This window comes from Carlito syrichta, unplaced genomic scaffold (genome assembly GCF_000164805.1).
Source record: "Carlito syrichta isolate Samal-C Ts95f unplaced genomic scaffold, Tarsius_syrichta-2.0.1 Scaffold309855, whole genome shotgun sequence".
NCBI classification, from domain to species: domain Eukaryota; kingdom Metazoa; phylum Chordata; class Mammalia; order Primates; family Tarsiidae; genus Carlito; species Carlito syrichta.
Genome location: NW_007253951.1, coordinates 65273 through 87461, shown reverse-complemented (window position 1 = coordinate 87461; position 22189 = coordinate 65273). Strand labels below are relative to the sequence as shown.

The 22189-nt window shown below is 39.9% G+C and overlaps 1 protein-coding gene across 1 annotated transcript; it reads right to left on the bottom strand.

The window, feature by feature from the left end:
* Positions 1–12942: 12942 nt before the first annotated feature.
* On the bottom strand, positions 12943–18115 carry CXCL13 (C-X-C motif chemokine ligand 13). The gene is made up of 4 exons (XM_008068053.1): positions 18052–18115; positions 15775–15907; positions 13292–13369; positions 12943–12997 (listed from the first exon to the last, which is right to left on the bottom strand). Exons 1-4 carry the CDS (start codon positions 18113–18115, stop codon positions 12943–12945), a joined length of 330 nt encoding a protein of 109 aa, XP_008066244.1.
* Positions 18116–22189: the final 4074 nt, after the last annotated feature.

Genomic DNA, 22189 nt, shown 5'->3' with positions numbered 1-22189 from the left:
CTGCTGGAGCAGAAGTGGGTGGGGCTGGAGAGGAAAGTGGGGTCGGGGAAGTCTTAGGTTGCCTGTAAGGTGGGGACTCATCTGCAGGCTCGAAATCTGAGATGGAGGAGGAGGGAGCAGAAATGGAACTTGCAGGGTCTGCAGTGGGGGAAGGGGAAGTTAGAGGAGGAAGCTCACACGTGCGTGGAACAACGGGGGGAAGAGAAGTTGTAGGAGAAGCAGTAGATGCTAGCATGAGTTGAGGGTGGAGGTTAGAGGGGTTACAATTGAGACACAGGCGCGGATGTTCACGGAGGAGAGAAAAGGACTGGACATAGGGAATCTCTACCCACCATTTTGAACGCTCACAGAAATTATGTAAGTCCCGTATGATATTGGGATTGAGGGATCCCTGAGGGGGCCACTGATTTTGGTTGTCTAAGATATATGTTGGCCAGTCCTGTGTGCAGAGGTGAATTAGGCATTTGGGTTTGATATCAGGGAAGAGAGAAAGTGTAGTGAGATTGTCTGAGAGGCATTTAAGAGGGGAATCGGCCGGCAGGGATGACAAGCCTCCCATGGTAGGACAGGTGGACTAAACGGGGTGTCCCCCAAAGAGTCGGCTGTCCGAGAAGTGTGGCTGTGGCAAAGTCTGTCATCACAGAGGTTTGGTACAACCAGGCTTCTCCTGGAGAACCGAGGGGTCAAGGCACCTAGCGCTAGGATTTTTCAAAATAGACAGAGAGCACTTGACCGAGTGGCGGGTGGGAGTGTATTCGCAATTCCTGCCGGTGGAACAGAAATGGAAGTCCCGCAGGGTCCGCTGTGGGTCAACAGACGTGGGAGCCCTTAGGAGTGGGAACCCTACAGAGTCCACTGTAGGCTAGCAGCCGTGGGAGCCTTGGAGGTCCGCTGTTGCCTGACAGACATGGGAACCCTGGAGTCCATGAGAGATGGAACAAAGGAGGGAGCCTTCGGGCTCTGCTGTGGCCGTAAGACTGAGGTGGAGTGTGTTTCCCCTCACCAAGAGGCTGGAGGGGCTGACTCCTGAAATCTGTTCCCTCTGGAGTTCCCTGGCAAGTTTTTCACTTCCTTATTTGGGGGAGGGGGACTTGCCTATCCATTGAGTGCTGGTGTGGATGCGGCTTGGGCATTCAAATGGGTGGGGAAAGTCCGGGAGGGCTGGAGTGGCCACAGGTGCCAAATCGGGATCCCTCCCAGGGGCGAGAGAGAGACCTGCACAAGGGCGAGAGAGACCCAATTCACAGTGAGACCTAACACCCATTAAGGCCAAGAGTTTGATGGGTCAAAGCGGGATGGGAAGGAGGGGAATCTCTGCCCACTTTTTTGAATGCTCGTAGAAGTTATAGAGGTCCCGTATAAGGTCGGGGTTTGCTGTGGCCTTAGAGACCTAGGCGGGAGAGGGGAAAACCAGTAGGGGTCTGCTGTGGCTTTGAAGGCCTAGACAGGGTGTGGTCCTCCCCTCACCTGGGGCCGAAAGAGCCGCTGGATGATCAACAGTCAGTCTCTTCTGGTTATCCTGGGTGAGGTTTTAGATTTTTTTTTTTTGTGAGGGGCACTTACCTATCTGAGGGCCGGTGATGGATGAAGCACTGGCGTTCAAGAAAGTGGGCAAAGGCCTTAAGGGGTGAGTCCCACTGGTGCCGGAATGGGGTCCTACCTTAGGGTGAGAGGAACCTGATCCGAGTCTCGGCACCAATGAAAGAAGTTAGGCGCCAGTAATGACTCCTCACCCGTTAAAGACCAAGAGATTTATTAAAGCAGCAGCGACTACAGGAAAAGGGTCTGTAACTGCGGTGTAGGGGAGGAAGAGAGAGAGAGCCTGCTAGAGAAGGCGTATTTATGGGTTTGGGAGGGACTGGCCAGTGCTGTGCTTGGGCCTGGCAGGGGCTGGCCAGTGCCGTGTTTGGGTCTTATTGGAGGGGGCTATGAGGTAGCATTCCTATAGGGAGAAATTGTTTGAGCACAGGTTTAAACTTCCTGTGTGCATGAAACTGTGTGGGGGAAGCCAGAGCTTAGGGCCTTTGTTGCCTTTGTTTGGTTCTATATAGTGTTTAGTGCCATCCCGGGAGACGCCCTTCTGACTATTCCCTGCACCCTTCAATGATGCTAAAGTTATCATTGATGACCTATTGACAGCTGTTTTGGGGAAGTGATGGGGTGAAAGCTTGATCTGAAGAATACTGAAGAGAGAGACATTGGAAGACAAAGTGAAACAATAACCAAAAAGGACTAGAAAGAGGTTTATTTTCCTATTTACTTTTGTTTCTGAGCTGGAAAAGACTGGAATATGTTTAAGTGGTATGGGAATGGAACTAATTAAGAGGAAGTGATTGATCACGTAGGGAACAGAGAGGATAGTTGACAGTTTGGGGCTCCTGAGATGGTGACAAAAGATGTGATTTAAAACACAGGTGAAGGATTGGCTTTGGTAGAATGAGGGGGAGGTACTAACTCTAATATAGTAAAAGGGAATTGGTAAGAATGGGAGGAGATTTAGGTATACTTAAAGATTTGGTGGGGGAAATTTGGTGATTAACTCAATCTCCAATTCTTCTTCTCTCTCTAGAGGTGGTAGTTCCAACCCTCTAATCATATGGTTGGTTCTTCTGTCTACAAGCCCCATCCTAAAGCTATCTAAGGGTCTGCCCAGTGTTCATATCATTAGCATAAACTCAGATATGGTTGAAAAGGGCTTATTATGAATAACAGAAGACACTGAGGAAATTCTAAGGGCTTTAGGAGCTCTGTGCTAGGAACCTGGGACAAAGACCAAGTATAGCCCTTGTTGTCATCAGGGGGATTTGTTCCAACCATCCCCTCCCTGTCAGATACAAAAATCTGCAAATGTTCAAGTCATTTCTGTAAAATACTGTAGTATTTGCATATAGCCTACGCACATCCTCCTGTATGCTTCCTTTAGATCATCTCTAGATTATTTATAATACCTAATGCAATGCAAATGCCATGTATGTAGTTGTGATACTGTATTGTTCTTAAGCCTGTATTTTAGTTGTTGTGTTGTTATTTTGTATTTTTCTTTACATATTTTTGATCCACATTGGCTGAATCTGAGGTTGCAGAACTCACTGATACAGAGGGCTGACAGTATATGGTTTATGATACCAGTTTGTTAAGCACAGATTGCTGAGTCCCACCTCTGAGTTTTTAAAGATTCAATAAGTCTGGGGGGGGGCTTGAGAATATGCATTTTAACAAGTGTCCAGGTGATGCTGATGGTGCTTGTCACAGAGATCAGACATGGAGAAACTCTGTTCTTGAAGGTCAAAACCAGCATGATTTCTCTACTAAATATCACTCTTCTGACTTTATGGGCTTCTCCTTTTTCTCAGCTCCACTAGCAAGTTAATTTTCTTCAAAGTTATCACCACACTGTACCTCAGAGCAAGGAAACCCTGGACTATGAATCAATATTGTGTAGCACTGGGAGCTGTGAGTTGGCATACCTCATGGATGAAAAGACTTGCTGAAAGGAAGGTGATGAAAGATGGAAGCAGTATAACAGGATTTACACAGTTGAACAAGCCACTTCAAGGTGAGGCCAGGGCTGAGCCCTTCCACTAGAGAAGCAGGGTCTTTTCCTCCAGGGCCTCTGCTGTTGGGTGGTGAGCAATTCTACTGAGGTTCCACCCACCTAGTTACACTCTCTGCCTTCTGCTGCTAAGAGACACTCATGCTGCCTGGCCTGTAACCTTCCTTCAGTTTCCCAGAGTTGAACTTCCTGTTTTGGTCAGCATTATCTTGCATTTTCCCTTCAGCTCTATTTTACTTGAGTTTTAATAAATTTGTATATGTTTGTATGCATGTACTCATAAATTACCTAAATTCTGTCTTACTGTTTCACAATTCTTCCTTTCCTGACCCAACTGCACTCAGATTTGCAAAAACTTGCCTCTCCCCAGACATTCCATTAACTGACTCAACAAGTGGTCCTGCATCTAACTGAATTAAGCTCCCTGTTTCAAATTATGCAGAATGCCCTCAAATCTACTGTGACTTTTGAGGAATGGGTGCTTTGTTGGTAAGAAAAGCAGGTTTGGAAGCTCTCACTAGCCCGGCTTTTGTTTCTTTTTCCACATTTTCCCACTATCTTCATGTCACCCTGTTGGCTACCCAGATTCCCCTGGGATTGAACTACAGGCAATGGATGTCTCAACCCAGGGGAGGTCTGAACCTCCTGGAACTTCCATCCTTCCCCTGGCTATGATTAGCCTTGAGAAGGAGGGTGGGCAAAGGGGCTGAAGTAAGACATGCTTTGAGGGAAAAGAAAACTTGAGGCAGTCTGTGAAATGACTAAAAACATTTACTTAGGAGGCAGATGACTCTGGGTGTGAATTCTGATTTGTTTCTTACTAGTTACGTGATTTGAGGTAAGTTAATGTCAATTTGTCTCAGTTTCTGCTGATGATGTTTACCTCCTGTAGAGTCAGCATAGTGTAGTGGTTAGAAGCATGGGTTCTGGTGTTATAATACCTGGATTTAAATTAGCATAAGGCCTTGAGCAAGTTACTTAACCACTCTGTGTTCTGAATGGGGGTGATAATAGTAGCTATCTCATGTGAAATAGTAGTATTTCTTATTGAGCCTCCTGAATATTTGTCCAATTACATTCTTCAAGAAGAGCATGATCAAATTAAAGAATGAAATGACCTCTAAACATTGAAGTCTGAAAAACACTATGATGTGGGATTATTTATTTATTACTTAAAAAATTAATAGTGTTGGGATTACAGGCATGAACCACTACTTTCTGCCTAATGAAGAATTTTGATGACATTTTATAAGTCCTGTGTGTATGTATTTGTTTTTTTTTTTCTTTTATTTATTTATTTTAAAGATGTAGGGTACAAATCAGGATTAGGTATACAAGTGGTCATCATACGGGTAAAGTTTGGGCCTCACTTTGGTCTCCGCTTTGCCTGGTTTGAGATCAGGTACACTTACTGATGTTATGTGCCCCATCTCCCTCCTCTGGCAGTGTGCTGCTACTGCCAATCCCTTTCTTATAGTATCATGGTAAATGTTCAGGGTCTGCTTAGGAGTGAGAATATGTGGTATTCAGTTCTTTGTTTCTGTGATAGATCACTGAGTATGATAGACTCTAAATCCATTAAAGTTGCAGTGAATATTTGTCCTTCTTTATGGCTGTGTAATATTCTGTTGTGTATATATACCACATTTTAAAAATCCAGTCCACTTTTGATGGGAAGCATGGTTGGTTTCATGTTTTTGCTATTGAGAATAGTGCTGCAATAAACATGAGGATGCAGGTATCTTTTTGGTAGAACGATTTGTGTTCCTCCAGGTATATTGTCAGTAGTGGGGTTGCTGGGTTACAAGGAAGGTCAATTTTTAGTTCTTTTAGAAATTGCCACACTGTTTTCCATAGAGGTTGAACTAGTGTACGTTTCCACCAGCAATGTAGAAGCGTTCCCTTTTCTCCACATTCTCACCAGCATCTGTTGCTGTTTGTTTTATTAATGATGGCCATTCTTACTGGGATTGTTAGGTGGTATCTCAATGTGGTTTTGATTTGCATTTCTCTGATGATGAGTGAGGCGGAGCACTTTTTCATGTGTCTGTTGGCTGTCCGTATATCTTCTTTTGAGAAGTAACGATTCATGTCTTTTGCCCACTTTTTAATGGGGCTGTTTGTTTTTTTCCTTTTGGTGTGTTTGAGTTCCTTGTAGATCCTGAATGTTAGGCCTTTGTCAGATATACAGCTGGCAAATATTTTTTTCCCATTCTGTGGGTTGTCTCCCCATTCTCTTGATGGTTTCTTTTTCTTGGTAGAAGATTTTCAGTTTGATGAGGTCCCACTTGTCTATTTTATTTCTTGTGGCATGGACATCTAGGGTTTTGATCATGAATTGGTTGCCTACTCTGATTTTCATAGGGGTGTCTCCTGTGTTTTCTAAGATTCATAATGTTTGAGGTTTTACGTTTAGGTCTTTGATGCATTCAGAGTTGATTTTTGTGTATGGTGATAGGTAAGGATCCTGTTAAGTCAGTTTTCCCAGCACCATTTACTTAATAGGTTCTCCTTCTCCCCAGCGGTTGTTGGTGGAGGCTTTGTTGATGATGAGTTGATTGAGAAATTGAGGTTTTGATTCTGGAATCTCTATCCTGTTCCACAGGTCTATATGCCTATTCTTGTACTAATACCAGGCTGTTTTGATTATTATAACCTTATAATAAAGCTTAAAGTTTGGAAGTGTGATACCTCCCACTTTATTTCTTTTGAAGTGGATTGTTTTGGCTATTCATGGTTGTTTGTTTCCATATGAATTTTTGTATTGTTTCCAGGTCTGAGAAGAATGATGTTGATAATTTAATGGGTATTTTAAAAAATCTGTAGATTACCTGGGGTAAGATGTATATCTTAACAATGTAGATTCTTCCAATCCATGAGCATGAACTATTTTTCCATGTTTGTGTCTTCTTTGATTTCTTTGAGCAGTGTTTTGTGGTTTTCATTGTATAGGTCTTTCATTGTATAGGTCTAGGAAGATGCCAAGGTATCTCTTTTTTTGTATGGCTATTGTGAATGAGATTGTGCTTTTTATTTGGTTCTCTGACTGTTTGTTGGTGTATAAGAATGCGGCTCTTTTGTACATTTATTTTGCACCCCGAGACTTTGCCAAAGTATTTTATCAGTGCAAGGAGGTTTTTGACAGATACTCTTGGATTTTTGAGGTATAGGATTATATCATCAGCAAAGAAGGATAACTTGACTTCCTCTTTTTCTATTTGGATACCCCTGATTTCCTTGTCTTGTCTAATTGGTCTAACACAATGTTGAACAGGAGGCGTGAGAGTGTCTTATTCTGATTTTCAGGGGAAATGCTTCCAGTTTTTGTCCATTTAGCAATATGCTGGCTGTGGGATTATCGTAGATGGCACTTACTATTTTGATGTATGTTCCTTCTATGAAACGTTAAGAAGAATGTTGGATTTTATCAAATTTTTTTTGTGCATCTAATGATATAATCATGTGGTTCTTGTTATTACATCTGTGTTGATTAATTATATTTATGGTCTTGCAGATGTTGAATCAGCCTTGCATCCCAGTGATGAAGCCTACTTGGTCATGGTGGATGATTTTTGAGATGTGTTGTTGGGTCTGATTTGCTAGAATCTTGTTGAGAATTTTTGCATCTATGTTTATCAGGGTTATTGGTCTGTAGTTCTCTTTTTGTTGGATCTTTACCCAGTTTGAGTATCAGTGTGATGTTAGGTTCATAAATAGATTTGAGGAGAGTCCTATCTATCTCAATTGCCTGGAATACTTTCAATGGGATTTGTGTCAGTTCTCCTTGTGTGTTTTGTAGAATTTTGCTGCAAAGCCATCCGGTCCAGGAATTTTTTTTGGTAGGTAGTTTTCTTATGATAGAGTCAATTTCCTGGGTTGTTATTGGTTTATTTAGTGTCTCAATGTCTTCTTGTTTCAACCTTGGGAGGTTGAGTGATGTCAGAAAGTCCATTTCATTTAGGTATTGAGTTTGCTTCCATACAGGTGTGCATAGTAATCTCTTATTATCTTTTGTGTTTCTTTAGGGTCAGTTGTGATTTATCCTTTGTGTTTCTGATTGTGTTTATTTGGACTTTTTCTTGGTCATTCTGACTAGCAGTCCATCAATCTTGTTTAGCTTTTCAAAGAACCAGCTTTTTGTTTTGTTGATTTTTTTCCTATGATATTTTTGTCTTCTATGTCCCATATTTGGGATTCTTTTTGGGGGGGTGATGTTTATTTTTCTGCTGAAGTCAGGGTTTTGGTGGCCTTGCCTTCCCAGCTCCCTAGATGATTTGTCAGGCTGTTAACTTGTGATCTTTCCATTTTCTTGATGTGTGTTCTTAGAGATACAGATTCCTCCCTTAAGAACTGTTTTCATGGCATCCTAGAGGTTTTGGCAAGATGTTTCTTCTTTTCCATTTGTTTCCAGGAATCTTTTAATTTCTATTTTGATTTCTCTGTTGACCCAGGAGTAGTTCAGCATCATGCTGTTTAGTGTCCATGTGTTTGTAGGTTTGGGGAGAATTTTGTTGGTGTTGATATTTATTTTTATTCCATTGTGGTCTGAGAAAGTACATGGCATTATTTCAATCTTATGAAATTTATTTATGCTTAAATAATGGCCAATAATGTGATTGATCATGGAGTATATTCCATGTGGTGATGAGTGGAATATATATTCTGTGGTTGTTAGGTTGAGTATTCTATAGGTATCTTTTAAGTCCTTTTAGTCAAGCAGCATGTTGAGGTTCCAGATCTCTGATGATTTTGTCTTGATGATCCATCTAGTGTTAGTAGAGTATTTAAGTTTCCAGTTATGATAGTGTTATTGTCAATATCTTTTTTAGTTGACTTAGTAGTTGCTTTATAAATGCTGGTGCTCCTCTGTTGGGTGCATATATATTTAGGATGGATATTTCTTGTTGATGGATTGAATCTGCTGTCATTATTTAGTGTTCTGTATAATTAAAAATGTTTATAGCTTAAATGTTGTTTTGTCTGATATTAAAATCATGACTCCTGCATTTTTTTGTGATTTGTTCTCCTTGAAATTTGTTTTCCATCCTCTCTAACTTTGAGTCTGTGTGTGTCCCTTATGGTGAGATGAGTTTCTTGAATGCAGCAAATGTTTGGGTTGTGTTTATTATCCAGTCTGCCATTCTATGTCTTTTCAGTGGTACATTTAACCTATTTAACCATTCAGGCTGATTATTTAAATGTAAGTGTTTATCCCCACCATGAGGTTCTTAAAAAGTTTTTCCTTTATTTGTTTTCTTTTAACTTTTTGGCTGATGTGTGTGTGTGTTTTCAAGTTTGTAGTCATGACGTATTCTTTGCTGATTCAGTGTTCTTCTATTCTTTTGGGAAGTGTGTGGTCATTCTTTTTGTTCTTTCTTCTAGGTTTAATACATTTTAAAGTGTTTCCCATAGAGCTGGTCTGGAAGTTGCTTATTCTCTTAGACTGGATGTCTAGGAAGGATTTTAATTCTCCATCACTGTTGAAACTGAGCTTGGTTGGGTAGAAAACTCTTGGTTGACAGTGTTTATCTTTGAGGACTTTTAAAATTGGATTCCAGTCCCTTCTAGCCTGTAATGTTTCTGCTTTTAGGTCTGCTGCTACTCTTTTCAGTGTTCCCTGGTAGGTAGTCTGAACTTTCTCTCTTGCTGCCTTTAAGATCTTTTCTTTTGTACATACTTTGTGTAGGTGAATTACACTGTGTCTAGGGGGTTGGTCTTCTCATTTGATGTCTTGCCAGGGTTCTCTGTATCTCTTATGTGGATGGTCACATCACTTTTGAGATGGAGAAATTATTCTCAGATAACTTCCTAGAATACTTGCTCCAAGGTGTTTTCTGTTTCCCTTTCCTCTTCTGGGTTAGCAAGCAGGCATTTGTTCAGTTTCTTGGGACAATCACACATCTCTTGGAGGCTTTGTTCTTTCTGAGTTTTCTTTCTATATTTTTTTACAGATTGGGTTAATTTCATGTTTCGGTCTTCAGGCTCTGAGACTCTTCTTCTTGATTAGTTCTTCTTTCCATGCTTGTCTTTTTGTTTTTTATTTTCTGAATGAAGCCAAAATCTCTGTTACAAGTTCTTTCAGTGTTGCATCTTGTCTTTCTTGAGGCTTATTCATTCTTTCCCTCCATTCTCTAATCCCTGTTGTATTCTGGGACCGGTTATTGGTGACTTCCACTGTTTAGACTCTGAGGTCTGATTTTTCAGGTGTTGTCTCTTTGGTACACTGGGTATTATCTGTGCTACTCTGTCAATTTTTCCTCATTTGTGACAGATCTTTCTTTTCTCTTCAGTTCTATTATTCAGTGGCAGTGGGGGAGGGCGGGGCTTTGACTTCTGATGCTTGCTCAGCGCTCTATTCTTCCCTGATTAGGGCTCTGAATTTGTTCTATTTTGAACAAGGTTAGTGGTGGGAAGCTTTACTGTCTCTTGTAGTTTTGAGAGTTGAATAAATTGGAGGATGGGGAGTTAGGAGTCAGAAACTATGTGCATATCACAATTCTATGTGCACAAAACTATGTGCATATTCACTGACTGGGTACGGTTTCCCTGAGACCCACTCTCTACCACCACTCTATATGATGATGCAGTGGGTATGTATGTGTACTCCCCGAGTCCAAAATAGAGTAACAGCAATGAGAAGAACAGAGAAAATTAGAATGAAGTAGGAAGGACAAAAAATAAAAACAAAACAATAGCACAGCAATGCAAAAGCAGAAACCCAAGCAAAAAAAATAATAACACACACACACATACAGGAAACAAAACAAAACAAGTAAACCACTCCCCAAATAAACAAGAAAACCAAAGATATACACATGCGCACACACACACACACACACACACACACACACACACACCCAAGACAAAACAAAAACAAAAAGGAGGGAATGCAAATCAAACCCCCACACATACATTCACACACACATTAAACTAAAAAAAGAGAACAACAGAACAACAGCAACAACAACAACAACAACAAAGAAATTGAAAGGTGAACACTCAATCATGTATACACATAAACAGAAAACAAAAAATGAAAGAAGAAAGACCAAAAAAAAAAAAAAAAGGAGAAAAGGAGAGGGAATGCAAATCAAACCCTCACATACACATTCATGCACAAAGAAAAAATAACAAAAAATTAAAAAAAAATTAATTCTGGGCTGTAATTCTCACAGATAAGCCCTTCTGCTATTTCCTGTGGAGTTGCAGCCTCATTCACAATCTCCCCCAATGCCCAGCTCACAGAAAGAGGAGGGGTGATGGAGGTGGGCTTCAGTCCTCCCCTCCTACTCTTCTATGGTCAGGGAGATCCCCTCTGGTTTGGAGATGCAGGATTGTCTCCTCCCCAGGTACCGGCAGGGGGTGCCCCAGCCAGGCTTATCCTGGAGTAGAGTCCTCCTATCGCAACTGACATCCAGATTGAATCCAGGTAGGAGGTGGAGAACCTGAGACTCAGCACTCATCCTATTCCTCCAAAGTTTGTGTTTTCAGAATATTCCCTCTGAGTCATGATCAGCCCCTGAGTAGTTAACCTGCAAGTCACAGAGATCAGTCTGTCACTCTGTGGTGAGCAAGCTGGAGCACTTCCCTGCCTAGTTTTCAAGTTGGTGGCAGGGTGCCTGTTTCATCTTTTCCAGTGGGAGTCTGCCTCTGGCTCCCTCACTTTATTCCCTCCACTACACTTGCTTCCAGTGTCTGGCCAGGCACTGCAGTGGTGAGGCATAACCTGGAGCCTGCAGTCACTCCCTGCAGCTTCTTCCCTGGAAGGGCTTTGCAGATTTTAAAAAATGGCACTCAGCTTCTGTGCTTGGGAAGTGCTAGGGGCCAAGCAAAGCAGCTGCAGCTCAAGAAGCTTCACAAGGAGGGCTCTTGCCACTTGATCCTGAGTCCCCACTCAGTCAGCCACTCACAGGCCCACTTACAGACACGTACACAAAATTGTCCATACATGCACTCACTCACACAGGGACAGCATAGTCTGACTGACTCTGCTACCATCTTCCCTTCCTCTTATGTGTGTATTTGTAATAAATAAATGTTGGGTTGTAGTCAACAGAAAATATAGCATATTTAGGTACTTTTTACTTTATCCCAAGAAATTTATTTAATAGAAATAAACAGAGAAAAGTGAAAGAGCAAGTCAGATAAGTTTAGAACCTGGGCATGCTGTGAGTGGATCCCCCAGAGCAGCTGGGCAAGGTGAGGAGGCACAAACAGGCAGTAGAACTCAGAGCAGGGATGGGATGGCCTGACTGGTACCAGGAATGGCAGGGACCAGAATTCAAGTGTCTTCTTCTTCTGTTTGTCAAACTCAATGCAAAAACTTGCCAAATGAAATGCTGGAGACTTTAAGAGTCACTATAATGAGACTGTGAAAATAGGTTTGAGTCCAGAGTTTGAAGTCTGGAGGGAATCACCATTAGTCTGTGGTAGTATTGGGAGAAAGATGCTCTTATAACCAAGTATTTCTTACTGTGTTACTATCAGGAATAACTTCACTTATTTGTTGCCATATACTTTTAGATCATCTGTAAAAGACAAATGACATGCAATGACACATCAACTTGATAAAACCCTACTTTCATTATGAAGAACCAGAGAGTGTCTAAATTTGAGTAAATGCTCTGTTAAGGATGCATTGCTCATAATTAAGTAAAATGTTTGCTCAAAAAAAGAACTGTGCAAATGATGTAAGAAAAAAAGGAAAAAAAAAAAAGTCGTCAAAGCAAATGTATAAAGGACTACATCTGCACATCACCCTTTAAATGCTTTTCCTGAGTATTTTGAAAATTGAAGTCTAGGAATCTTTGAATGTTATTGAGACAATAAATCTCCCAAAGGAATTCTTTAAAAGCAGAAGGATCCCATTCTCCTCAATAGTGAGTTTTTAAACAGAGGATATGTATCTATTATGTGGAGCCCTCTGTCTCTTGACAAACTGAAGTTCCATTGGCTTTCCAGGCAGTTTTTGAGTCTCTCATGGAAGCCTGCTTTCCTTAGGATAGAAAATGATTGAAATACATTCCATAGTTTTCTTCTTAATTCAAGTCACATTTTTGGATTTGAATCTTAAAAAAAAGTTTAGCATTAAACAACAGGTATATTATCAAAAGAATCCTATATGATTTATAACTAAAGAACAATTCTGAAAGAAATTTTCCTCCGCAATGAATAAGATGTGAACTCTGAGTATATAGGGTGATGTATATGAAGAAGCTTGAGCTTGCCCCATCAGCTTCTGTAAGGTTATTTTTACATATAGTCTCATGCTCATTTGTTATGGGAAAGTTCTTTTTTTTGGGGGGGGGAGAGATTCAACCAAGCACAAAACTAAAATCTAGAGCAGGAATAAGGGGCAGATCCAGGTGTTTTTAGTGGGAATATTGGCATCAGGCAATTCTTCTCTTAAGTACTGGAACCGGTGGAGTTGAAAACACATTTTTTCTGTGAAACAGAAACACAAATAAAAACATCATCTTTAGAGAAGCACTCATAAGAAACTGGCTTTCTCCTGGAAATCTCGAATGAGGAATAGTATGCACACTGGCTTCCAGTTTACTTTACTAAGCTGCTACAATGAGCCACCCCCTATTCTATTTGATGAGGAATAATAGCAAAAAACAGGCACTTGTCTTAGGAACTTCTCACAAATCCAAATATTCCCCGTTTTGACCGCCCAGAAAAGGGAAACCCTTCAGTACAAATTGGAATTTGAAACACTTCATATACCTGACTTACTTTAAATTTTTAATTATTTTTTGTATCCATTTGGCTTGAGGTGTCACACATACAATGGATTTATTTTTCTTCCAGATTCTGGGGAAAAATAAACAAAAACAAAAATAAAGCAGTGTTACATTTTAGTTGATCCTATACATTTAATAAAGAAAAGAGTCAGGTATGAAAATAATTATTCCCAGATGAAGTGCAACTGGAGCTGGGCAATTTTGGATCTGGAATAGGTGGTTTGCAGTATGGTGTCTGAGGAATAAGAAAACAATAATTTGTGGGCTGCTGTGTTGTGAGCTGGTAAAGCTGAATCCAAAGTTGAGAGAGTCTCACATGTCAGAGATTAGTGTTATGTTGATAACCTTTACATGAGATGGAGAAGGACCAAATAGCTGACTCCAAAGTTGGCTCAATTTTACATTTATATCACAATATTTTAAAAATGTGCTTGTTGCCTCTTTTGCTTGAGAGAGCAAAACAGGCTATAGAAAACACTCTCTTGAGAAGCTTTTATTTGAAAACTATTTCAATGAAATTTAACATGGGGGGGCTATTGCAGAGCTGATTGCTCTGACTGACATCTTTATTTTAACAAACCACCAGTTAGTAAGGTTTTTTTTTCCTGCTTTAAGAAATTAAGCTTTAACAAAAGCAGCAACAATAACTAATAGCTAATGTTTATCAAGTACTTACAATGGGCCAGGTATTATGCTCAGCAGGTAACATAGATTATCTCAGTTAATCTCACAAAAATTTTGTTCTAGAGGAACTATTCTTTCCTTGCCTTCTTATGAGGCACTTGAGGCTTAGAGAGTTTAAAGAACTTTTCTGAGATTGAACAATAAGTATATGATAGAGCAGGATTCATAGGAAGGTTATCTGACTCTACAACCCCAACGTTTAGCCACTGCTTCCCATGAATAGTTACCAAGTGCCAGACACAGTATTGAGTGCTTTACCTGTGGTGGAAAAGTGAGGTCTCCTATGTGACAGAAAACTGGGAGACTACTATCTACTAATGTGACCTCAAACAAAGCATCATTTTTTGGTATGTCATTTATCTTAGCTATAAAATGATAAACAGCAAGGACCCATCCATCTAACTTTGAAACTCTGTCTTTGTAAGTGAATATTAGGTCAGAGGGCATGGGACAAACCCTTCCAAATGGGTTTCTGAATTTATGATGGAAAACAGATTTCTGATCATCTGGACTCACAGTATTTTCATCCCAGACTGGTATGAGTTTCTCATAATAAGGCGCAGTTTCCATTTCTATATCTGGACACAATTCAGAAATGCAGAATTTGATGAGATGATGTGAAATAAACTTTTTATCATTTCCAAATGATTCAAGTAAAAGCAGAGAAAATTAAGGTTCATTTATTACTTCCCTTAGTTAAAAGGTACAGGGAGTCATGACAGAGAAAATGTAATCAAAAGAAAGGAGTCCCAGTTTTCTATACAGCCAAAGGAATTGCTCCCAGGTAGGTTATGGCTAGACTTCACATCTGAGTTTGAGGACAGTAACCGTGGTTTAGTTAGAACTTTGATTGGTAAAGACATTGCTGAAAGCATAATGCCTTTTTAATGAAAAAAATTCTATATACATTTTTGATAACCCATATTTCTTTTTTTTTTTTTTACAAATTGAGAACAACTGGTCTGAGGCCCAAAGCACTAGTATCAAAATGGGACATACAAAAAGTAGCTGCCAAGCCGGGCTCGGTGGCTTAGCCTGTAATCCCGCGCCTTTGGGAGGCTGAGGTGAGTGAATTGCCTGAGCCTGCGGGTTCAAGACCCGCCTGGGCAGCGAGACCTCATCTCTACAATAAAATAAATAAATCAGCCAGGCGTGGCAGCGCATGCCTGTAATTCCGGCTACTTGGAAGGCTGAGGCGGAAGGATCGCCGGAGCCCAGCAGGTCGAGACTGCGGTGGCCGGGAGCGGCCACTGTACTCCAGTCTGGGCGACAGAGTGAGACTCCAACTCAAAAAAAAAAAAAAAAAAAAAAAGTAGCTGCTTAAAAACATTCCAAAAGTCTAAAGAAGTCCATGAGAAGAGCTACTAATGAAAGCAAAGTCATGGCTGTCCTGAGAAAGATTCTATGCCTAACACTTAAAGGTGTAGTGAAGAAGAGGCTTTGGAATGGGGAAAAAGTGGGTGGAGTACTAGCTAGTGAACTTCCTAATCCCCTTCTAATTGGTGTGCCTCAGGCAGTTAGTCAACCTCTCTAAGCCTCAGTGTATGTTCTTAAGAACAACTATAGACTGCACCTTAATAGGGTTATTAAAGGAAAAAAATGAATGAGTCCATGTAAAGTACTTAGCTCAGGACTGTGGCAAAGTAAGTACTTAAATATTAACAATTCCCATTATTAGCTTGAGAATTTTGGGTAACACTCAAGTAAATCTGCTTGAGATTCTTAGTAAGAATACTGTCTGGTAGAATTTGATCTAATTTTCACAGGGTAAAAGGTATCATATTTTCTTACATGATTTCTGTTTTTGGACAACCATTCCCACGGGGCAAGACTTGAAGGCGTTCAATGATGCGTGGGGCGATATAGGATGAGGTCTCTTGGATACATCTACACTTCAGGTTTGTGTTATAGGCCTCCAGGACACCTGTAAACACAGACTCAATTATTTTAATCTCTTTGGTATATAGTTTATAACTAGAACTTAATTGCTAATCTTTCATACTGTGCATTTGAAGACTTAAAAATTTTGGCTGGATGCAGTGGCTCATACTTGTAATCCCAGTATTTTGGGAGACAGAGGCAAGAGGTATGTCTGAGTCTGGGGGTCTGAGACTAGCCTGGGCAACTTTGCAAGACCTTGTCTCTATAATAAATGAAAAAAGTGGTTGGGTGTGATGGCGCTTGCCTATGGTTCCAGCTGAGAAAGAAGGATCTTCTGAGCCCAGGAGGTTGAGGAAGCTGTAGCCGTGATTGTGCCACTGCAGTCTAGCCTGGGGGACAGAGTGAGACCTGGACTAATAAATAAATAGATAAATAAATAAATAATTCAAGTTGGCACTTTCACTCATATGCCTTTTCAGTTAAAAATTAGGGGGAAGTCTGACTAACAGGGAAAAAGTTGCTCCGTGGCTTCTAAGTTTCTCAAAGTAAGATGCTTAAGGATTTAACTCTTAGAAACTAGAAGTTTTTATATCATTAAAATATTTATTTGTAGAAGGAGATTCTGGAAGCCCAACATTCATGTGACTTATATTTGGCTTGGCAAACTACAGTTTGCCTTGACTTGAGTATTTTCAAATGTTTTCTACAGAAACCTTACAAAAAATTTAGTTTTTTGAAAAAAAAAAAACCAAAACACTTATTGTAATTATATTGGGACTCAGGTGATTGTCCATATAATAACATTTGAGAGCAACTTCTGTAGGAAAGTACAATTCAGTTATAATCAAGGCAACATAAAATCAACTGATCACCTTCACTCCTAGCACATAAAAACCAAGGACATGACCTGGTTATAGTGTCCTGGGATCAATAACATGCTGTCCCAGAGTTCTTTCTCTTATCATACCCCCATCCACCCTCTCCTTTTCTCTGAGAAAATGCCACAAAAGATACTTTTTTTGTTGTTTTTGTTCAACATGTTGGCCCTCTATCAGTTGCAAATCATTACAAAACAAAAGCCTATCATAAAAACTTAAGACGGTTTTTATTTAACAGTAAGTTATGAATACTTGATAGGTAACATTGGTACCCATCTCAAGCATTTTATTGGAATTTAATAAACTCTATGTGGATTAAAAAAATTATCGAATCTTCTTTATCAAGAGTACCTACCACTGTGTTTTACATGTATTTATAAATAAAAAGCCTCAATTCTCAAGGTGTTCACAATTTAGTGCAGGAAACAAGAGAAAAAAAAAACTAAAATACCACAGATGATTGTATTACACCCAAGGTCTAAACTGCATTATAACCAAGGTCTAAACAGAGGACTTACTAACAGCCAAGAGCAATGAGAAAGTTTCATGAAGGAGGAGAGAAATGAGGATCTTCATGAAGAGTGAAAATAACATGTGAAGCAAAATAATAAAAGTTGGGAGAAAAAACCCTCTGCATTTTCAGAACTAAATTTTGTTCTCTAAACCTGAGCAGAGTGTTTCTTTCTGCACATGCATCTATTCCTTCAGTCATATAAAAACGTAGATACTTCAACTAGATATTTATCGATTTACACAAAGAAGCCCACCCTATTTAGAGCTGGAAGTCTACTTCTTTGCAGAATGTATGTAAATACCACTAGTGTACTTATGATGGTTCACTTGACAGTAGATCTAACCACGTGGAATTGCATTAAGAATGTTCACTGCAAGAAATTGCATTAAGAATGTTCATTGCATTAAGAATGTCAATAATCTTTAAACCCTACAAAAGGTTTCATCAAACAGGGTAGCATTGAAAGGCAGAACAAAGAAGAGATACATATGAAGAATTAGTTACAGCAGGATCTGAATCTGAAAAAGGTCAGGAATATACAAACCAAATATAAGTCACATGAATGTTGGGCTTCTAGAATCTCCTTCTATGAATAGATATTTTAATGATATAAATACTTCTAGTTTCTAAGGGTTAAATCCCCAAGCATCTTACTTTGAGAAATTTAGAAGCCGTGGAGCAACTTTTTCCCCTTTAGTCAGACTTCCCCTTAATTTTTAACTGAAAAAAAAAATTGAAATGGCTAAAGACTATTTCTGTTCAAAGGGTAATGAAAACATAAGTGAAAATACTTACCTTGGACAGGAAAGTGACTGCTAACCAGCAACAAGAGAAACAGAGATGCTGAGGTGGACTTCATTCTGACTGGAGGTGTAGTTCAGACTTCAGCTCTGAGTCCAAGCTGTGCAGTTGCAGTACCAGAGACTCCTTTTTATTTATACCAATAAGGGCCCTCCCACTGCCGTTGTCTCCAGTAGGTCAGCTGCATCATCAGTTTTAATGCTGCTGAGCTTGCTTTTTTAAAACTTCTCTTGTAAACTTTATAAATTTGTTTCAGAGCACCATAATAAAATTTTCTTGAAAATGTAGACTATAAGTGCCAGAGATGCGAGAGAAATTTGACGGTGGGGACAGAGGAAGAAACTATCAGTCAGGAGGATCTGAGGTACTGTCTTAGGATCATGATTGGTGACAGAGGCTCTGATCACTTCCCTCAGTGAAGGGTCAGCCAAGTTTCTCAATGGCATTTAAACATATATATTCCATGATACTAGGGACTCTGTTGAATATCCCCAGTACCTGCAAGAGACTTTAGCCCTTGGTAGACGTTCAGTAAGTATTTGTACACTTAATGTCTCCTTATATAAGGTCCTTATGCTGATTATACTATTGATTTTCCTACCAATATTTTTCTCTTCTTATTTTACTATCTGAAATATGTGATTACTCATATAATCTGACCATTATGGAATTCTTGCAAAGGGGTAGTATGTATTGCCTTTTGCATGTATCTGTGTCTTTATGATGGGAGGGAGACAACAGCTTTGAGGAGGAGTATCTTTCTGGCTTTGGTATGCAAGTCAGTGAGCTCGAGAACCATGTGTCCATGGAGGGAGCCATTAGAACATCATCAGATTAAAAAAAACAAACCAAAACAAAGCAAAACGGTATGTGAGCAATGGCTAGTCTGGTCTATAGTACCACTGAGCTGCCCTGGGAGTAGACAAGTGTGATGTGCAAACCAGACCCACTGGACCACTAAAATAGCAGAGATTTGGTCTTCCTGGTATAACTTCCTAAACAATATGGTTTTTGCTAATCAATTAGTGTTGTGGATGTTTAGCATCCTGGGTGTTCCAGCATGCATGGTGGTGGTGGTAATACCATACAAGCATCACACAGCAAGAAGTTCTCTTGTTGGCTTGAGGGTGGTGATAAGGAACTCATGGATCTTGAAGCAGCCCACTCCATTGTTCGGCAGTTCTAGTTGTTGGAAAGTTCTTCATTATGTGTATATATCCCTAGTAGTTCAGTCATTTGTTCTATTTCAACCCCTTATCACAACAGGAAACAATTCAAAATGTTCTTCTATATGGCAGTACTCTAAATATTTGAAGTAAGGGTGTGTCATTTGGGTCCTCTGTGAGGCAGATGCTGAGATGGACCCTGGAGTAAAATAAGTTTATTCACAATAATTCCTGTGATAGATAAAAGGGAGGAGGAGGCAGAACTGGGCAGGCTGAGTCTCAAACTGCAGTGCTGATCTGACAGTCTATGACAACTCAACAGGGAGCTCCAGAGAAAAGATTGTTAGTAGAGGAGCCCCACAATGGGTGTAAATGTCCAGACCCTGCTACCCCTGTCATGCTTGCCATGGGCTGGGCCTCCTCAGAAAAGCATGGTCTCAGAAAGCTGAAGCAGATCTTGAGGGGTTAATAGCTCGAGGCTGTCAGTTAACTATGCTCCTTGCCACTGGCCAGCAAGTTATTTCTTTAAGGGAATGCTGAGCAGTGCATCTCTCTGGCTTCACACAGGGTTATCTACTAGAGGCTAATAGCACAAAGTATGGGGTAATCTGGTCAATGACTTTGGAAAGGTCACCTAATTTCTCTATGTCTCATATTTACCAGTTTTCACATGAGGATAATACTAATGTCAAAGGATTGTTTGGAGAATTAAAGCACCTGGTATATGCAGAGTGTTTAGCAAAGTTCCTGGCATGTAGAATGTATTCAGTAAATAGCCTGTCTGTTCATCCATCCATCCATCCATCCATCCTCAATAGATCTTCTAACTTCCACTCCCAAACCAACAAGTACACACTTCAAAATTTATAACACAGTTTGAATCTTTGAATTTATGATCTTTGAATCTCCTTCACCATCTTGGTTTATCTTAGAGAAACCTGTTGATCTCCATTGTTTCTCATATATCATGACTGCCCTTCCTTTTATGCCTCACCTTCATTCTCTCTGACTTGTAGTCACATACATGTGCATAGTTTCCCATGCACACATATGAACACTATACTACCTTAATAAGGTTATGCCAATACAAAGTAAAGGAAACCTATTACGTCCTTTATCCTAGGAAATATTCTTCTATTAATGCCTTCCTAGACTGAATAAGATTCTGGTTACTTATATTGAATCAGTTGGCAATACAATACCATTCCTGTTTCTGATAGTGTCTAATTCATTTCACTCTTTTTTTTTTTTTTTTTTGAGTTGGAGTCTCACTCTGTCACCCAGACTGGAGTGCAGTGGCCGCTCCCGGCCACCGCAGCCTCGACCTGCTGGGCTCCGGCGATCCTTCCGCCTCAGCCTTCCAAGTAGCTGGAATTACAGGCATGCGCTACCATGCCCGGCTAATTTTTTGATTTATTGTAGAGATGAGGTCTCGCTGCCCAGGCGGGTCTCGAACCCACAGGCTCAGGCAATCCACTCACCTCAGCCTCCCAAAGGCGCGGGATTACAGGCTGAGCCACTGAGCCCGGCTTCATTTCACTCTTATGTGATTTGATCTTGAGACCTAAGTATAGATGTTTTGCATTTGCTTCTGTTGTAAATATTCCTTGTTAGGGCAAAAATGAATGATGCTGATAATAATTGGAAGAGTATAGGGACAAAGGTACCTGAAGGAGAGCTCCAAATACATCTAGAAAACATCTGAATTGATTTTTATTAAACAGGGCCACAAGATCAAGGAGTAAGTTTAGAGCAAATTCCAAATCCTAAAATCTGATTTTAGTCTCCTTAATGCCCAACTTTCTGGATTTAGATTATACTGACCAAAGAAGCCTTATACACGACTTCTCCAAGATGAGGTTGGAGATTGGGCAACTCTCTGATAGCCAGATGATTTTAGAAGTTTCAAGTTAGACACTCCATGAGTATCTAACTACAGCAGAGGTATACGTTTTAAAAACTTTAAAGTCAAGAAAAGAAAATTTGAATCAATAGGATTTAAAACCCAAATGAAGACAATTTATTTTTAAAATAGCTTTTATAGGTTCCTTTGTTTAGAAACATAATATTGTATAACTTGGTTTATATTAACCTGATTTTTATGATCAGACACATAAAAACTTGGGAAAAAGAGAAAATTATGGGGAAAATTTATTTGACTTTAAAATCAAATCAGATTTTCTCTCTAGACCAAAGAAAAACTGGGTAGTTTAGTCCCCTGGCTCTCAAATTGTGGTCCAAGGACTGGCATTATCAGCTTCACCTGAAAGCTAGTAAAAAAACGCATACTCTAAGTTTCTGCATTCTAACAAGATTCCCAGGTGACTTGAATGCATGGGCCTGGTCTGGAATAAGCTGCATAGTTTGTTGTGATGTGCTATTTCTGGATGAGCATATTCTTCATATTCAAATTATCTTCACAGATATGTTTGGACAAGTCATTTCCTCAAACTGTGATGCATGGACACCTTAGTGAAAGTGGACAGGACAAACGTGTTCACTGACAGCTAAATGCAGAGCAGTGACAACAGGAAGAAAGACACACTCTCTAAATATGTCAACAAGTGAAATGTCACTAAAATAGAGAGATGCCATAACTGGCCAAAGTATCTGACAATTTGGGTGGTCAATAGGCATTGAATAGAGGATTCACAATAGAGTTTTAAGATGATTAAAATATTCTCCTCATATTTTTTAAAAGAAGTTTGTAATAAAATAGGATATAAGAAAAATGTCACTGTGACAAAATTGCCTCCTAACTAGAAAACATAAACTTATTGTATCCTGTTAACAGATGTTTTAACTCGTGGAACATCTAACATCTATTTGCTTCCACATACTTTTCAGCACAACATTAAAGTATTATAACCGAGGGGTGGGAGTTCAGACTCTGAAATCAGACTGTCTGGGTTTGAATACTGGTTCCAACACTTATTTGCTTGGTTAACTTCCCCAAGTTACACTTC